The sequence below is a fragment of the Corythoichthys intestinalis genome, chromosome 14 (genome assembly GCF_030265065.1).
Source record: "Corythoichthys intestinalis isolate RoL2023-P3 chromosome 14, ASM3026506v1, whole genome shotgun sequence".
Taxonomy (NCBI): domain Eukaryota; kingdom Metazoa; phylum Chordata; class Actinopteri; order Syngnathiformes; family Syngnathidae; genus Corythoichthys; species Corythoichthys intestinalis.
This window is the reverse complement of record NC_080408.1, coordinates 17,553,985-17,571,402: the sequence shown is the minus strand read 5'-3', so window position 1 is coordinate 17,571,402 and position 17,418 is coordinate 17,553,985. Positions and strand designations below refer to the sequence as shown.

Genomic DNA, 17,418 nt, shown 5'->3' with positions numbered 1-17,418 from the left:
AGACATTTAATCCAATATTGAACCATTTTCAGTCAATCAATATCTTTATTTTCGATGTACATTGTTGAAAACAGCCAACAATTGCATCTAAGATGTGACTAGAAAAAAAAATCACTGCTTTCACTCATAAAAATTCTAGACTTTATATAAAAAAAAAAACAGAACAAAAAAAAAACATATTTCTTACCTAAAAATGTAATTACGCTTGATAACACATCACTTGAAAGCTACGTGTTTTTCCCACGTGTTTCAATTTAGTTTCCATTTGTCTCAAGCTATTTTTAACTTTTAGTTAAGTTTTAAGTTAGTCTAAACTGTAAGTACTGGTAGGATTTTGAGTTTTGCAGTGTTCAAAATAAATGTATGATACCTGCTGTATTGGAGCACATTTATTCAGCAATGACTACTGAGCTAAAACTGACAGTTAGCTTAATTATGTTTTAATTTTACACCCTCATCACTCTACAGCGCTGTGTTTTTACAGATGAAATAAAGCCTGTATGTAAGACACGTTAGCCAAGCATCGACAGTGGTCATAATCAATAGAAACCTAGCCCTCCGAAGGGCTAACGTTACGTGAGCATGTGACAGTAACATTATATTTATTAGCGATGAGAAGTCTACTGCTTAAAGATCGCGGCTGTTCACTAATGCTGCCCAGACGCGGCAGAGTCTGTCATTTCGTATCTAGTCGTAAATGCATGCGATATCTATGAGACGCATCGGAAACTACCTGCTACCAAACTAGCATCATGTGGGCGTAGTTTTTAGCAACGTCGGCGTAGTTTGTAGCGGCTGTCGGCTGCGGTAAGTTTTTTTTTTTTTTTTTTTTTGCGTCTTCCTCTACGCACGTGATGTCAGCGCGTTGTCCCGCATTAAAAGTAGTCCGGGCAAAACGGGATGCTTAGAGCTGGCAAAATTAAACGATTCCTCGAGGTGAATAAAATTACTCGAATCAGTTTTTAAACTCGAGTTACTCGAGTTGCTCGAGTATTCGTTTCAGCTCTAATTTGTTCATTTATGTTAGGCCATTTATTCATTTCCTTATGATTTAAAAAAGTCAATGTTTGCACGATCTGGCAGATTTGGCATTTAGTATGTGAGGAATTGAGGGAAAATAAAAATTAGGAGATGGAGGTTGAGGTTCTTGCTGTTTTTGTTAACTTTTATTTTGCAAATCATTGAAAAAATACAATTTTGAATGAAAATCAGTTTTTGTATGTGTTACAGAAATAACTGCTAAAACAGCTTTCTTTGCATTTCAGTAGTTTAAGAGGTTTGACCCCCCCCCCCCTCCCCGAATAAATAAATAAATAAATACATACATAAATAAATAAATAAAATTTCTGGCTCCGTGGCGACCTTCACGTCGGGGAGTTCCGGCAAGAAATTCTAGCCACTTTCACCCCTGCTGAGGACAAAGTTGTTTGTTTAATTTCCATCTTCAGTTTCATTCTTCAAGTTATGACGTTAGGATCAATGGTGAAATAAAGTAAAAAAATCATACCGATGTCCTGCATGGTCATTTGGGAGTTTAGCTCGCAGTATAGCCAGGACTGAGCCGTAGCGTCTTGGTGAGGACAGTACAGCTGTGTTCAAGTGATGCCAGTAAATGGTATCGGCGCCCTATTTGTTAGTACTTGCCGATACCACCATTTCCGGCCGGATCAGCGCCCCCTGCCGATACTGGTATCGGTACAACATTAATTATGAGGCAATAACAAAATAGCAACGCACAGGCACTAAGAAACTAACTTTAATCAGATTACTGGTTTGGAATATACTGAAAGAAAGTAATCAGTTACAGTTGTGGTCAAAAGTTTACATACACTTGTGAAGAACATAATGTCATGACTCTCTTGAGTTTCCAGTTATTTCTACAACTCTGATTTTTCTCTGATACAGTGATTGGAACAGATACTTCTTTGTCACAAAAAACATTCATGAAGTTTGGTTCTTTTATGACTAAGTGAACAGAAAAAAGTGATCAAATCTGCTGGGTCAAAAATATACATTCAGCAGCGCTAATATTTGGTAACATGTCCCTTGGCCATTTTCACTTCAATTAGGCGCTTTTGGTAGCCATCCACAAGCTTCTGGCAAGCTTCTGGTTGAATCTTTGACCACTCCTCTTGACAGAATTGGTGCAGTTCAGTTAAATTTGATGGCTTTCTGACATGGACTTGTTTCTTCAGCATTGTCCACAAGTACTCAATGGGGTTTAAGTCAGGACTTTGGGAAGGCCATTCGAAAACCTTAATTCTAGCCCGATTTAGTCATTCCATTACCACTTTTGATGTGTGTTTGGGGTCATTGTCCTGTTGGAACACCCAACTGCGCCCAAGACCCAATCTTCGGGCTGATGACGTTAGGTTATCTTGAAGAATTTGAAGGTAATCCTCCTTCTTGATTATCCCATTTACTCTCTGTAAAGCACCAGTTCCATTGGCAGCAAAACAGCCCCACAGCATAATACTACCACCACCGTGCTTGACGGTAGGCATGGTGTACTTGGGGTTAAAGGCTTCACCTTTTCTCCTCCAAACATATTGCTGGGCATTGTGGGCAAACAGCTCAATTTTTGTTTCGTCTGACCACAGAACTTTCCTCCAGAAGGTCTTATCTTTGTCCATGTGATCAGCAGCAAACTTCAGTCGAGCCTTAAGGTGCCGCTTTTGGAGCAAGGGCTTCCTTCTTGCACGGCAGCCTCTCAGCCCATGGAGATGCAAAACACGCTTGACTGTGGACACTGACACCTGTGTTCCAGCAGCTTCTAATTCTTGGCAGATCTGCTTTTTGGTGATTCTCAGTTGAATCTTCACCCTCCTGACCAATTTTCTCTCAGCAGCAGGTGATAGCTTGCGTTTTCTTCCTGATCGTGGCAGTGACAAAACAGTGCCATGCACTTTATACTTACAAACAATTGTTTGCACTGTTGCTCTTGGGACCTGCAGCTGCTTTGAAATGGCTCCAAGTGACTTTCCTGACTTGTTCAAGTCAATGATTCGCTTTTTCAGATCCATGTATGTATATTTTTGACCCAGCAGATTTGATCACTTTTTCTGTTAACCCATAATAAAGTCATAAAAGAACCAAACTTCATGAATGTTTTTTGTGACAAAGAAGTATCTGTTCCAATCACTCTATCGGAGAAAAATCAGAGTTGTAGAAGTAACTGGAAACTCAAGAGAGCCATGACATTATGTTCTTCACAAGTGTATGTAAACTTTTGACCACAACTGTACTTAGTAACGCGTTACTGACAACACTACCTGCGACTACTGTGCCTCCAGCACCCCTGTGAACCTTGTGAGGTTTAGCCTTTCAGAAAATGTTATATTTATTAATAAATAAAAATTAAAAATCAATAAAAGATTGAGGGCTATTTAAATTTATTTCGGAGAGAAGCAAAGTCGATGCACATGAATGACTTTCGCGGACCCCAAAAAATTGCGGCAGGCTGAATCTGGCCTCCCGGTTGCTAGTTTGACGCCTGTTATCTAGCGTGAGGCCTATTGCATGCAAATCAAAGAAATGTCTACCACTTTACATCTATTTATTTCCTTTTTACAAACATCAAATGCAATGTAGTCTGCAATGCAGTCTTTGATGACGCTAACATACATTTTGAAACCATCAAAGACAATTGTAAGCCTTCCATAAAGCTAACATGGAATCATTTAGTGGCAACTGCGTGTGAAAGAAACTGCAGCCGACAATACGATCAAAGTGGCTAACAGCCTTTTTTCTGTTTTGAAGCGAGCGAGCTGCTGCTTAAATGTTCTGAGTGGTCAGGGACAACATGTAAAGTCCTTTGCATTCATCGAAATTCATGACGCAGCGTTACTCTAAAAGAGGGACTGCGGCGACCCAGTCGGGATTCTTGTGGCTTTTGCGGCCTCGGTTCCTTCCGTGTTGGGCTGCTGCAGCACGGCACAACCTTATAACTTATTGCCCACCATTGACGGCTACGGACGTCTAATTCATCTGACCTAGAATGGATTGGACGTCTATCGGAGTCAATGGCAGCCAATGACGCTGATCCAAAAACAAAAATGTGGATTCTAACATGAGGACAAACGTTTGTTGGCAGCTATTAGAAGTGCCGAAGAATCTCGCCCCCCGCCTCCGTTCCGCATAGCTTTCATCTGTTACTAATATAGCGAGCCGCTTTTTAACGCATCTCCCATCAGCCGTCCAAACGTGTCCCAGCACAACACAAAGAGTAGTGATGACTGCAGGTACGCTCACGCTTCTTCTTTTTTCTTTTTATGTGGGGGTGGGTTCTTGATGGACAGCTAAATTGCTTGAAGATCAGATTTCAAAACATACCAGCACGCCCCCAAAACATTTGATCTACTTTCTGCCTTTCTTGATGTTTGTGTGTGCGGGGATGTGTCTTCTTCATGACCCGCCCGTTCAAAGAACTCATTCATTACCTACATCAAGGTTTTCCTTTTGCTCAATATATGATGTCTGATAGACAACATGCACATACACTATGAAGACGGAATGCACATACAACGATACCGCTACATAAGAATTTAGTTCATTCCAGGGCCTGGTTTGGAAATTGAAATGGTCGTACAGTGGGGCAAATAAGTATTTAGTCAACTACCAATTGTGCAAGTTCTCCTACTTGAAAAGATTAGAGAGGCCTGTCATTGGGGCTGTTTACACGGTGACTCTCCGAGAATACGAAAAATTTCAAATTTGCATTTGCGTCTCCATTCGAACAATGTCGCAATTCTGCATGAAAACGATGTAGTATTCATGCCAGGCCCTAGGTGGCAGTGCAGATTTACAGGGCGACAGAGAATGATGCACTTTGACCCCACCAAGCTCCCTCAGCCTGGAAAAAAATGTGCCCGCCCACCCGAAGCAATGGCATTTTTCTTTTGTTGAAAAAGGCACAAAAATGGAAACATTCAACATATTTAACTTAAAATATTATTAAAACAGTAAATTAAAGCCGACATTCCGCCATATTTGCTGTTTTTAATGTTTAGTAGCACCGCTGCTCACACCCAATGTGACGTGTACGAGTGCTGACGTTAACGGCGCGCTCTTTCTGACTTAATATGCATGTCGAGGAAGCCCCACTCAATCCCCCGCAATCGGATTCTTCCACTTTGGAGGCAGCATTCAGAATTTTTCGTCTTCGCCGACACCATATGCACGCGAGGCGAGTCCGCTACTCAGTCATTGCATCTTTGTGTCGCAGAGTCGCCATGTAAACTGTCCCATTGTCAACATGGGTAAACTTTAACCATGAGAGACAGAATGTGGGAAAAAAAAACAGAAAATCACATTGTTTGATTCTTAAAGAATTTATTTCCAAAATAGAGTGGAAAATAAGTATTTGGTCACCTACAAACAAGCAAGATTTCTGGCTGTCAAAGAGGTCTAACTTCTTCTAGCGAGGTCTAACGAGGCTCCACTCGTTACCTGTATTATTGGCACCTGTTTTAACTCATTATCGGTATAAAAGACACCTGTCCACAACCTCAGTCAGTCACACTCCAAACTCCACTATGGCCAAGACCAAAGAGCTGTCGAAGGACCCCAGAGACAAAACTGTAGACGTGCACCAGGCTGGGAAGACTGAATCTGCAATAGGTAAAGCGCTTGGTGTAAAGGAATCAACTGTGGGAGCAATTATTAGAAAATGGAAGACATACGAGACTACTGATAATCTCCCTCGATCTGGGGCTCCATGCAAGATCTCACCCCGTGGCGTCAAAATGATAATAAGAACAGTGAGCAAAAATCCCAGAACCACACGGGAGGACCTAGTGAATGACCTACAGAGAGCTGGGACCACAGTGACAAAGGCTACTATCAGTAACACAATGCGCCACCAGGGACTCAAATCCTGCACTGCCAGATGTGTCCCCCTGCTGAAGCCAGTACACGTCCAGGCCCGTCTACGGTTCGCTAGAGAGCATTTGGATGATCCAGAAGAGGATTGGGAGAATGTGTTATGGTCAGATGAAACCAAAATAGAACTTTTTGGTAGAAACACAGGTTCTCGTGTTTGGAGGAGAAAGAATACTGAATTGCATCCGAAGAACACCATACCTACTGTGAAGTATGGGAGTGGAAACATCATGCTTTTGGGCTGTTTTTCTGCAAAGGGACCAGGACGACTGATCTGTGTAAAGGAAAGAATGAATTGGGCCATGTATTGAGAAATTTTGAGTGAAATTTTCCTTCCATCAGCAAGGGCAGTGAAGAGGAGACGTGGCTGGGTCTTTCAGCATGACAATGATCCCAAACACACAGCCAAGGCAACAAAGGAGTGGCTTCGTAAGAAGCATTTCAAGGTCCTTGAGTGGCCTGTCTCCAGATCTCAACCCCATAGAAAATCTGTGGAGGGAGTTCAAAATCCGTGTTGCCCAACGACAGCCCCAAAACATCACTGCTCTAGAGGAGATCTGCATGGAGGAATGGGCCAAAATACCAGCAACAGTCTGTGAAAAGCTTCTGGCCTCTGTTATTGCCAACAAAGGGTACATAAAAAAAGTATTGAAATGAACTTTTGGTATTGACCAAATACTTATTTTCCACCATGATTTGCAAATAAATTCTTTAAAAATCAAACAATGTGATTTTCTGCCCCCCCCCCCACACACACACACATTCTGTCTCTCATGGTTGAGGTTTACCCATGTTGACAATTACAGGCCTCTCTAATATTTTCAAGTGGGAGAACTTGCACAATTAGTGCTTGACTAAATACTTATTTGCCCAACTGAATGTTGAGTGGGATTTTTCCATAAAAATTCATTCTAATTCGATTAATTTGTTCCGTAGCCCAAAAGCCTACACTAAATCCTCAATAAATACTGCTGGTACCAGTGTTGTTTTCGTCAACGATGACGACAACAAAAATATTTCGTCAACGAACAATTTTTTCATGACGATGACTCGCTGAAAACGTGCAAAAATATATTTGATATTATGAACAGTTGCACTTGGAATGATTAGAACTTGCAGCACCAAGACAACATGCAGATAATGACTCCTCCTGACCACGGAAGCCCAACGCGTGCGTCATGCAGCTGACTGAGCAAGATTGACGCTGACTGCCAGGTGATAGGTAAGACATCTACATGCCCACGTCTGCAACACCAAATCCCGCAATCAGCTCTTCAGGACAGTCCAGAACAAATGGCGGGACGTCCTGTACTACACTCGATAACAAAAAATACTCCAAGTTTGATAGCTCAGCGCCTGTCAGAGACGGTGAGGCGCGCCGAACTTCCCACCTCAGTTGACTCATTAACTATGACCCAGCAACGGTGACACACGAACTTGACCGCCCAAATCTGCAACAGAAGAAGACCCAAGCACACCCTTTTCCTTCCCACGGCCCGCCCCACGAGAGCCTTCAAAAAGACAATGTTTTACTAATCGTTGCCATTTTTCTCGGGAACTTTTTGTTGACTTGTGATAAGGTGACCTTGGAATGAGTCAGCCTCCTTGCCTGGGTCTGTAGCTTTTTTGCCTTGCCGTGTGATCGCTGTCGACCTGAATAAATTGTCAACTTGTGGTTCGAAGCCTTTTTTCAGCTTTCAATATGGAGTCAGTAAAAGGGGTTAAGACTAACCCTTAAATACCTGCAACATCAAGCAATCATCAGAGAATCCCAAAATTTGAAAAATAAGGTCCTAATGAAACCTTTTGTTTAATTGGTAAACAGAAAAGTCTAAATGAATATGTGTAATAAGTAGGGCTGTCAAAATTATTGCGTTAATGGGCGGTAATTAATTTTTTAAATTAATCACGTTAAAATATTTGACGCATTTAACGCACATGCCCCGCTCAAACAGATTAAAATGAGAGCACAGTGTAACGTCCACTTGTTACTTGTGTTTTTTGGTGTTTTGTCGCCCTCTGCTGGCGCTTGAGTACGATTGATTATATGGGTTTCAGCACCATGAGCATTGTGTAATTATTGACATCAACAATGGCGAGCTACTAGTTTATTTTTTGATTGAAAATTTTATTTTTTTAAAACAAAAACATTAAGAGGGGTTTTAAGATAACATTTCTATAACTTGTACTAACATTTATCTTTTAAGAACTACAAGTCTTTCTATCCATAGATCGCTTTAACAGAACTTTAATCATGTTAATGCCATCTTGTTGATTTATTGTTTTAAGAAACAAATACAGTACTTATGTACCGTATGTTGAATGTATATATCCGTCTTGTGTCTTATCTTTCCATTCCAACAATAATTTACAGAAAAATATGGCATATTTTATAGATGGTTTGAATTGCGATTCATTACGATTAATTAATTTTTAAGCTGTAATTAACTCGATTAAAAAATTTAATCGTTTGACAGCCCTAGTAATAAGCACTCTAATATCTATAACCCTTGCTAAATCCTGTTTTTTTTCTCATGGAACCTGCAGATGCATGTGTTGACTTACATCCATCATTTTTTTTTCAAAAAGAAATGTCACAATTCTGAATTAGTCTCAAAATCATGAAATTTTAGGTGTATCAAATGTGATATATTTAGCAATAAAGGGCTAAGGGGAGCGCGCACAGTTTGGCCTTTTGGCCGGGTTGTCGGTGGTTTCGCTGACCCGGGTTGTTGGAGCTGAACCAGTGCGGGTCCGGCGGTTCGGCTGGCGTGATTCCGGCAATCTGGCTAAAAGGTCAGATTCCTTCACACCCAATTGGTTAAATGTCTCTTCACATACATAATTGTGAGTATCAAAAACAATTTCAAGGCATCGTTGAATTGAAAAAAAAAAAAAAAAAAAAGATTTTGAAACAAAACAAAAATAATGATTTTCTTCAATGCCACAAAACGGGTTGTCGTAAAAAATTTAAGGCACTTCAGTCTTTCAACTTTATTTCTTTCTTTTTTTAAACAAGACAATTTTGTATCTTCACTGAACCTGATGTACTTTTTGCACCAACCTCAAACACAATGAGTTTTCAATGAGCCAACATACTTTTCATCCAAACGTCGCCCCAATAGTATCCATGCCAAGACCAAACATACGAGCCATGTTTTCTTCCAAAGTTTCCACCGACACAGATGCATTAGTGGTGTGTGAGTGTACGTGTGTGTGAGGCACCAGAATTTGTCCCAGATTTTCCCCTCCTCTTCTTCTTCATCGTCGTCGTCGTCTTCTGCGGGCTGTCAGACAGCGAGCTTTGATGTGGCCTTCTCACTGCTGCGACCGCAGGCACAAGAGGAACCAGATGATCCTCGGGCCGCTTTGTGCCTTGTGGAAAAGTAAGAAAATGTCAGGAATAAAGGGAGAACAGAAAACGAGGGATTAACGGGACAAACGTGTTTTCGAAACAGGTAAACATTCAAGTCATCGGAGGACACGCGAGGCTTGTTTGCTGAAGGGAAATCCACTTGAGAAAATACGAAACAGATGCGTCGCTGATGTCTTCTTGATGTTCGACTTGCTATCAACGCTTGGAAATGGAAAAATGCATTAAGTCACACAATTCCCACCGTTACCGCTGAGTGTGTCTTCACAGCCATCTCACACACTGAAAACTTTATCTTCAGGGTTATCTGAAGTTTTACGTGTGACCCTAAAATCACACCAGACAATATTTTAATGCCAAAAAGAAAAACACGCTCAATAGTGTTTTTGAAGACTTTAAAGAGCATACGACAGGAGAAAAAAAGTATTAAATAGCATTATTATGTGAATTTGAATCATATTTTGAGACGATTCGACTATATACAACAATTTAGCAAAGCGCAGTTGACGAGAAATTAGTCTTTTAATCTGCCGGTTAGCCACGCCTACCATTATAGGGCTCTAGCGTCCCCAAAAGGTGGATGATGTCAGCGGGAGACTGCTCATCGGTTTTACTATTCAGCCCATTGAGGGGGAATTATTCAGAACGAGGAAAACGCGACAAAATGTCATTGTTTCAGTCTCGCTACTCCAATATTTTTACAGGATATTCTTTTTATCCAAGTGTTTTTCCCCAATAGTTAAATAAATGGCTTGAGAAGGACCAGTTAGCCCGTCGAGGGGGAACTATTCACGAGGAAAACGCGATGAAGAGAGCTGCAAAATGTCATTGTTTCTGTCTTTTCAATATTTTTACAGGATATTCTTTTTATCCAAGTATTTTCCCCAATTGCTAAATAAATGGCATGGTCATGACAAATAACAGTCTTGTGCTTAAGGGAATACAAAATAATAAAAATGCACTTATTCAGGACGACATGGCAAAAAAACTCCATAATGGTCAAAACTGTCGACTTCATCTTTACTGTCGCCAGGGCCGGCCCAGGCCATTTAGGGGCCCTAAGCAAAATAATGCCAAGGGGCCCATATTTTTGGCCCACCATTTCAAATGCATATTATGCCAATATTTTGTTTTACTACAATCAGTGGAAGCCGTACATTTGCCATTGCCGACAGGTGACAATTTGCTCGGCTTTACTTGATTCGCTCCGGGCCTTTGCCCTGCGGCCAATGGCAATTACCAGCACGACGTATTGACAAGCTCAGCTGACAACAACGTTCAAGTCGGAGTGTCTTGCACAACTACAACATCAACAACATGCTCTATTACCTTGATACTGTTGTTTCTTTTCTTCATCAATTTTCTTCTTCTTTCGTTTCTCTGCTCCAGAAAGAGAAATTCTCTTCGACATATTCGTGCATCTATTTTCCAAGCAAGTTTGAGCAACAATCATCGCAACGCAGGTTCAACGTCACTCCCCAGGTTGCCAGATTGTAATGGCTAGAAAATGGATGTTTGCATAGATAAACAGCAATGCGCGCCAAATTATTCACAATGCTCTATTAACAACGTATAAAAGGAGGTTGCCAGATTGGGGGCCCCCTAGTGGTCAGGGGCCCTAAGCAGCTGCATAATCTGCGTATAGGCTGGGCCGGCCTTGACTGTCGCACCTCCCGAACGATATTTTATGACACCTAAATTGAACATACGTATGTCATTTCCCTTCCCCAGCTTCGGAGAATGTAAACAAACCAAGAGGCGTGACAGCTAGCCAACATGCTAACCCGAACCGAGTGATGTTTCAAAGCCTTCCAAGCGGAAAATCGCACATAACGAGCCCGGATTATTTGACATGACGACTGGGTTGTCGATTGTCTTCGCCGGAGAGGAATTTACAGCTCGTTCCCCGGAGGAGGGCGGCTGCAGTTGTTGTGCAGCTAACGTGCAGCTAATGAGGCGAGCTTTTTACATGCCTATCAATGATCAAACGTAAGTAGTCCTTTATTTAAAGAAAGTTTGTAGTGTTTACTTTGTAATCGCTGTAGACATAATACAAAACAAGATGTTTACTCACTTCCTCGTAAGTCCAATGGTCCCACAATAGTAGGGCTTGTTTTGGCCAATATCCATGGTGATTGGGAACCTTTTGAAACTTCAAAAAGGCGCGCATGCCTCTCCCTCATAGCGCACGATTTTTCTGCAGCCGTTTGGCTAGCGTTATGCGAAAAAGAAACGTATTAATCTGCTAAATCAGATGAATCCTTAGTCCTCATACACAACAGTACGGTTGTATAGCGAAGAGGACGACGCCTTCAACCGTACATGTCACAGCGCCCTCCTCCTCAATGCAAGACCTAAGCCGGAAGTCACTCATTTTCATGGCGCGGGATTCAAAAAACTAAATAAATATAGCGGTCGCTTCCACACACATCCAAGCGGTCCAGATCATTTAGGAGCATAAAATATCGCGTGTATTATGAAATAAACATGCTTTTTCGTGTCACATGCACTTTAAAACAGCAAATGCTCTGAAATCACTGGCTGCCATTGATGGCGTTTTGAACAGTGAGGATTGGCAGCGGATGAACGAATGTTCATTCACTGCATCCCTCAAAGTTAAAATGGGTTGGACGGCCCCTAGTGACTAGAGTTGTCCGATGTTATTGGGTAGCTGATATCGGCAGATAAAAGCATTTAATAATGATATCGGATAATACCAACATCGGTTTTGGGCCAATATGCATGTTGTCTTCAAAGTGTACAGTCCCTGACAAAAGTCTTGTCGCTTATCCATTTTGTAGAAACAATTGCTAATAATCTGACTTTTAATTATTCAATTGGTTTCAGAAATGGCACAAGCTAAGACCCTCCAAAATGATGTTGAATCTACAAAAATATATTTTTTCACTGAAAAAAGATTTATCATTTCATGAAGACATAAAGGTCAAATTTAGGCAAGACAAAAGTTTTGTCGCCTACAGAAAGTAGTGTGAACATTGAAAAAAAAATGTACTTCAAATACAAAAATATGTTACATAACATAAGCGAATTAAGTAGTGGTGCTGTGAGATCCAAATTTAATATTTTGTATGACTTCCATGGACTTCGGCAAGGATTCATACAATTTATTGAATAAGTCATCAGTAACATCAAAGAAAGCAGTCTTGCATGCCTCCCAGAGTTCATCCACATTCTTGGGTTTCGTCTTCCATGCTTCCTCTTTCATCCTAACCCCAAACATGCTCAATGATGTTGATGTCTGGTGACTGGGCTGGCCACTCCTGGAGGGTCTTGATCTTCTTTGCCTTGAGGAACTTTGAGGTAGAGATTGAAGTATGCGATGGAGCACCATTCTGCTGTAGAATTTGTCCCTTTTTATGGTTAGGAATGTAAGAGGCAGCTAAGATTTTTTGATATTTCAGACTATTTATGTTGCCACCCTGCAGATCTCTCGCACACCCCATACTGGCTGTAACCCCAGACCATGATTGTGCAACCACCAAACTTCACTGTTCCCTGAGTGAATCTCGGATCCATCCGGGCCCCAGTAGGTCTCCTGCAATATTTGCAGTGACTGTGGTGTAATTCAATGGAAGATTAATCTGAAACACTTTTCCAGCGTCCATCTTTTTGACAGGCTGTGGGCCTTGGCAAATGCCAAACGTTTTTTAATTGTCTGCACCCTGAGAGATAAATAGACAACAAATCTTAGCTGCCTCTTACATTCCTAACCATAAAAAGGGAGAAATTCTGCAGCAGGATGGTGCTCCATCGCATATTTCAATCTCTACCTCAAAATTCCTCAAGGCAAAGAAGATCAAGCTCCTCCAGGACTGGTAAGCCCAGTCACCAGACATGAACATCATTTAACATGTCTGGGGTAGGATGAAAGAGGAAGCATGGAAGACGAAACCCAAGAATGTTGATGAACTCTGGGAGGCATGCAAGACTGCTTTCTTTGATGTTCCTGATGACTTCCTCAATAAATTGTATGAATCCTTGCCGAAACCCATGGAAGACATACAAAATATTACATTACATTACATTAATACAAATATTATTATATCTCACAGCACCAATACTTAATTCGCTTATGTTATGTAACATATTTTTGTATTTGAAGTAGGGCTGTCAAAATTATCGTGTTAACGGGCGTTAAATTTTTTTTTAATTAATCACGTTAAAATATTTGACGCAATTAACGCACATGCCCCGCTCAAACAGATTAAAATGACAGCAGTGTCAAGTCCACTTGTTACTTGTGTTTTTTGTCTCCCTCTGCTGGCGCTTTGGTGCGACTGATTTTATGGGTTGACATCAACAATGGCGAGCTACTAGTTTATTTTTTGATTGAAAATTTTACAAATTTTATTAAAACGAAAACATTAAGAGGGGTTTTAATATAAAATGTCTATAACTTGTACTAACATTTATCTTTTAAGAAGTACAAGTCTTTCTATCCATGGATCACTTTAACAGAATGTTAATATTGATGGCATCTTGTTGATTTACTGTTATGATAAACAAAAACAGTACTTATGTACAGTATGTTGAATGTATATATCCGTCTTGTGTCTTATCTTTCCATTCCAACAATAAATTACAGAAAAATATGGCATATTTTATAGATGGTTTGAATTGCGATTAATTGTGATTAATTAATTTTTAAGCTGTGATTAACTCGATTAAAAATTTTAATCGTTCAACAGCCCTAATTTGAAGTACATTTTTTGTTCAATTTTCACACTACTTTCTGTAGGCACAAAACTTTTGTCTTGCCAAAATTTGACCTTTATGTCTTCATGAAATGATCAATCTTTTTTCAGTTAAACAAATATATTTTTGTACATTCATCATCATTTGGGAGGTTCTTCGCTTTCATATGAGCCATTTCTGAAACCAATTTAATTATTAAAAGTCAGGTTATTAGCAATTGTTTCTACAAAATGGATAAGCGAAAAGACTTTTGTCAGGGAATGTATAAAATACCGCATTTATTTATTTTTTTTTGGTTGGAAAAAAAAAAATCCGCAATGGACTGAGGGTGCAAAGTTTGATGCGCTGAGTAGCGAGGGATCACTGTATTACTGTAATGTATGTTTGTTCTAGGTTTCTGATAAATTAAAAATGTGTCCCCCCAAAAATGCAACTTATACTCCAGTCCAACTGATATATGTTTCATTTCCTCTTCATTGTGCATTCCGTGACTGGTGTGAGTTATACTCAGGAGTGACTGAAAAATACTTGCAAACTTGCAAGGTCTTGAACTACATTTCCCAGAAGGCTTTGGAACAGCAGCACTTGTCTGGAATAGTTCCTTCTTACTGTGGCTTATTTTTTCCTTTCTTAGCCACCGCAGAATGTTGAAATGGTTTTTATATATACCAAAAAAGAGTTTAGTGTTATTTTGGTAGCTCTCGCAACGACAGCATGTTTTATTGCCGTCCTGCTAATTACACCCACTGTACACAATGACGGCAACAATTGAAAAGTCGTGACAGTAAACAACATCTATTTCAAACGTCTTCCTTTCATGTCGTTCTTGTCTACATTTGGAAACGTCTAACGAACAAAAATAAAAGATGACCGTCCCGTTTAACTGCTGGTGCAGAAATATTCGCTGACAAGCTGCTGCGACTGACCGCTACTATTCCCAACCTCATATTACTTGTTAAGCATGACCTTTACTTTTAACGTTCTTAAAGCATACTGTCATTGAAATAATTAGGGGAATTGTAATGCAGTAATATATTGATCCAAGTTGATTCATTGATTGGTTAGGCAACGAGCCAATCAAATGGACCAAAGGCAAAACACTGGCCTTTTTAATTTTGTTCTGTCAAGGAGGGTTTTCTTTCAAATGTATGAAATGTTTCAACATAAAATGTTACAATAGCTTTATATACTTCATTGCTCCACGTGAAATTTAACTCAATGTGTATTGACTTGATTGAAAACCCTTGAATCGAATCCTAGCAGAGTCCAGAGGCAAAATTCGTAATGTTGTCCAAAGACTCAATATCGTATTGTATAATTATGAAATTGTTGATTTACACACCTAGATCTGTATTGCCATACTGTTTACACTATTGAAAAAAATGTTTTCCTTCTCGTATGTGGTATAATAAAAGGCTACTTTAAATACTTTAAATAAAGAACGCAACAATATTGAATCATATTTTTCCAATTGCCACGGTAAAATGACAGATATCTTAGAAAGATATTACAATAATTTAATAATTATTTTCTTTCAACTAATGTTGTTTTGGCAGTCATTTTCAATTTTTGTCTTAGTCTTTTGGACGAAAATACTTATTTGTCTCAGTCTTATTTTAGTCATTTCAAATTGTGTTCATCTTTGTCTAGTTTTAGTCAACGAAAAGTCAGACAAATTTTGTCTAGTTTTAGTCGACAATTCTTAAAATGTTTTCGTATATAAACTTCAAAAGTTTTAGTCCATGAATAAATAAATAAATAAATGGTTTCCAACTATTTTGAATGAACATGACAGACGAGCACATAACTGTAGAGTCTAAAAGGATATCACCATTTTCATGATGATAATACACACTAAGCAGGAAAACAGCACATTATTTACAATTAATTAAAATCACCTGGAATCACCCACGAACTGTACTTAAAATGTTTTTCAAGAGTTTAAAAAGACACCGAGTCATCTCGCTAAATGCCAATGCTAACGCTATGGTAGCGTGAACGCTATGCTAACGCTACAAGTTACTTTAGTGTGTTATGATCACTTGGCACAGACCTTTAAAAGGCGAATTGCATATCTAGCCAAGATAAGAAAGCAAAACTTACTAGGCAGCACCTGACACGTTTCACGAAAGGAGCCTGTAAAGAGCACAGGCTTACTCACCAACCAGAGAGTAAAGCCTAATTTATGCTTCTGCGTTGCGTTGATGGCATAGCGACGGCGTGTGTTCGAGGGGAGGCGCAGCACATCACTTGAGTGACACGAGCAAACACTGCTAAATGTGTTCAAACTATACATACTATAAGAAAAAAACACACATTGTGAATTTATGACGGAAACTATGGCGAATTTTCATCTCATTCTCGTGTCGTCAGAGGACAATTGGCATCCATCTCATTATGTTTTAGTCTCCCAAGACAGGTTTTCAGCCCATCATCGTGACGTCATCGTCATGATAAAAAATTGTTCGATGATGAAATATTTTCGTTATCGTGACGAGACGATAACGAGCTAAAAACGTGTTTTGCGAGACTAAAACATAACGAGCTTAATGCCAGTTTTCGCCTGAAGAGACGAGAACGTGACGAAAATGCGCAAGTTTCCATCACATGTTCACCATGTGTGACATTTTATGTGTAGTTAGCACTTTAGAGCACTTCATACTTCCATCTGCTGAAAAGCTTTATGGAGATGAACATTTCATTTTTCAGCACGACCTGGCACCTGCTCACAGTGCCAAAACCACTGCTAAATGGTTTACTGACCATGGCATTACTGTGCTCAATTGGCCTGCCAACTCTCCTGACCTGAACCTCATAGAGAATCTGTGGGATATTGTGAAGAGGAACTTGAGAGACACCAGACCCAACACTGTGGATGAGCTTAAGGCTGCTATCGAAGCATCCGGGGCCTCAGTAGTGCCATAGGCCGATTGCCTCCATGCCACGCCACATTGAAGCAGTCATTTCTGCAAAAGGATTCCCGACCAAGTATTAAGTGCATAGCTGATATAATTAATTGAAGGTTGAGTTTTTTTGTATTGAAAAATACTTTTTTTATATTGGTCGGATGAAATATGCAAAAATATTTTAGATCGGGATTTTTGGGTTTTCTTGACATTTTTGCCAAAATCATCAATATTAAAACAATAAAAAGCTTGAACTACTTCAGTTGTGTGTAATGAATCTAAAATATATGAAAGTTTAATGTTTATCAGTACATTGCAGAAAATAATGAACTTTATCACAATATGCTAATTTTTTTAGAAGGACCTGTATTATCACCAAGTTGGTGTTGTCCTTGTAGACGCTACAACAATGTTCTTTTCGTCAGCGATGACGATAATGAAAATATTTCGTCAACAAACAATATTTCATGACGATGACGTCATGATGACGCGCCGAAAACGTGTCTTGGGAGACTAAACCATAACGAGTTGGGTGCCATTTGT

General features: G+C 39.8%; 1 protein-coding gene across 1 annotated transcript in view; it reads right to left on the bottom strand.

Annotated features, from left to right (window-relative positions):
- LOC130929912 (protein APCDD1-like) overlaps positions 1-17,418 on the bottom strand; it is an 85,914-nt gene that overhangs the window by 42,935 nt on the left and 25,561 nt on the right. The window contains exon 3 of the mRNA XM_057857534.1: positions 9,106-9,255. Coding sequence (XP_057713517.1) covers positions 9,106-9,255 — 150 coding nt within the window. The remainder of the gene's footprint in view (positions 1-9,105; positions 9,256-17,418) is intronic.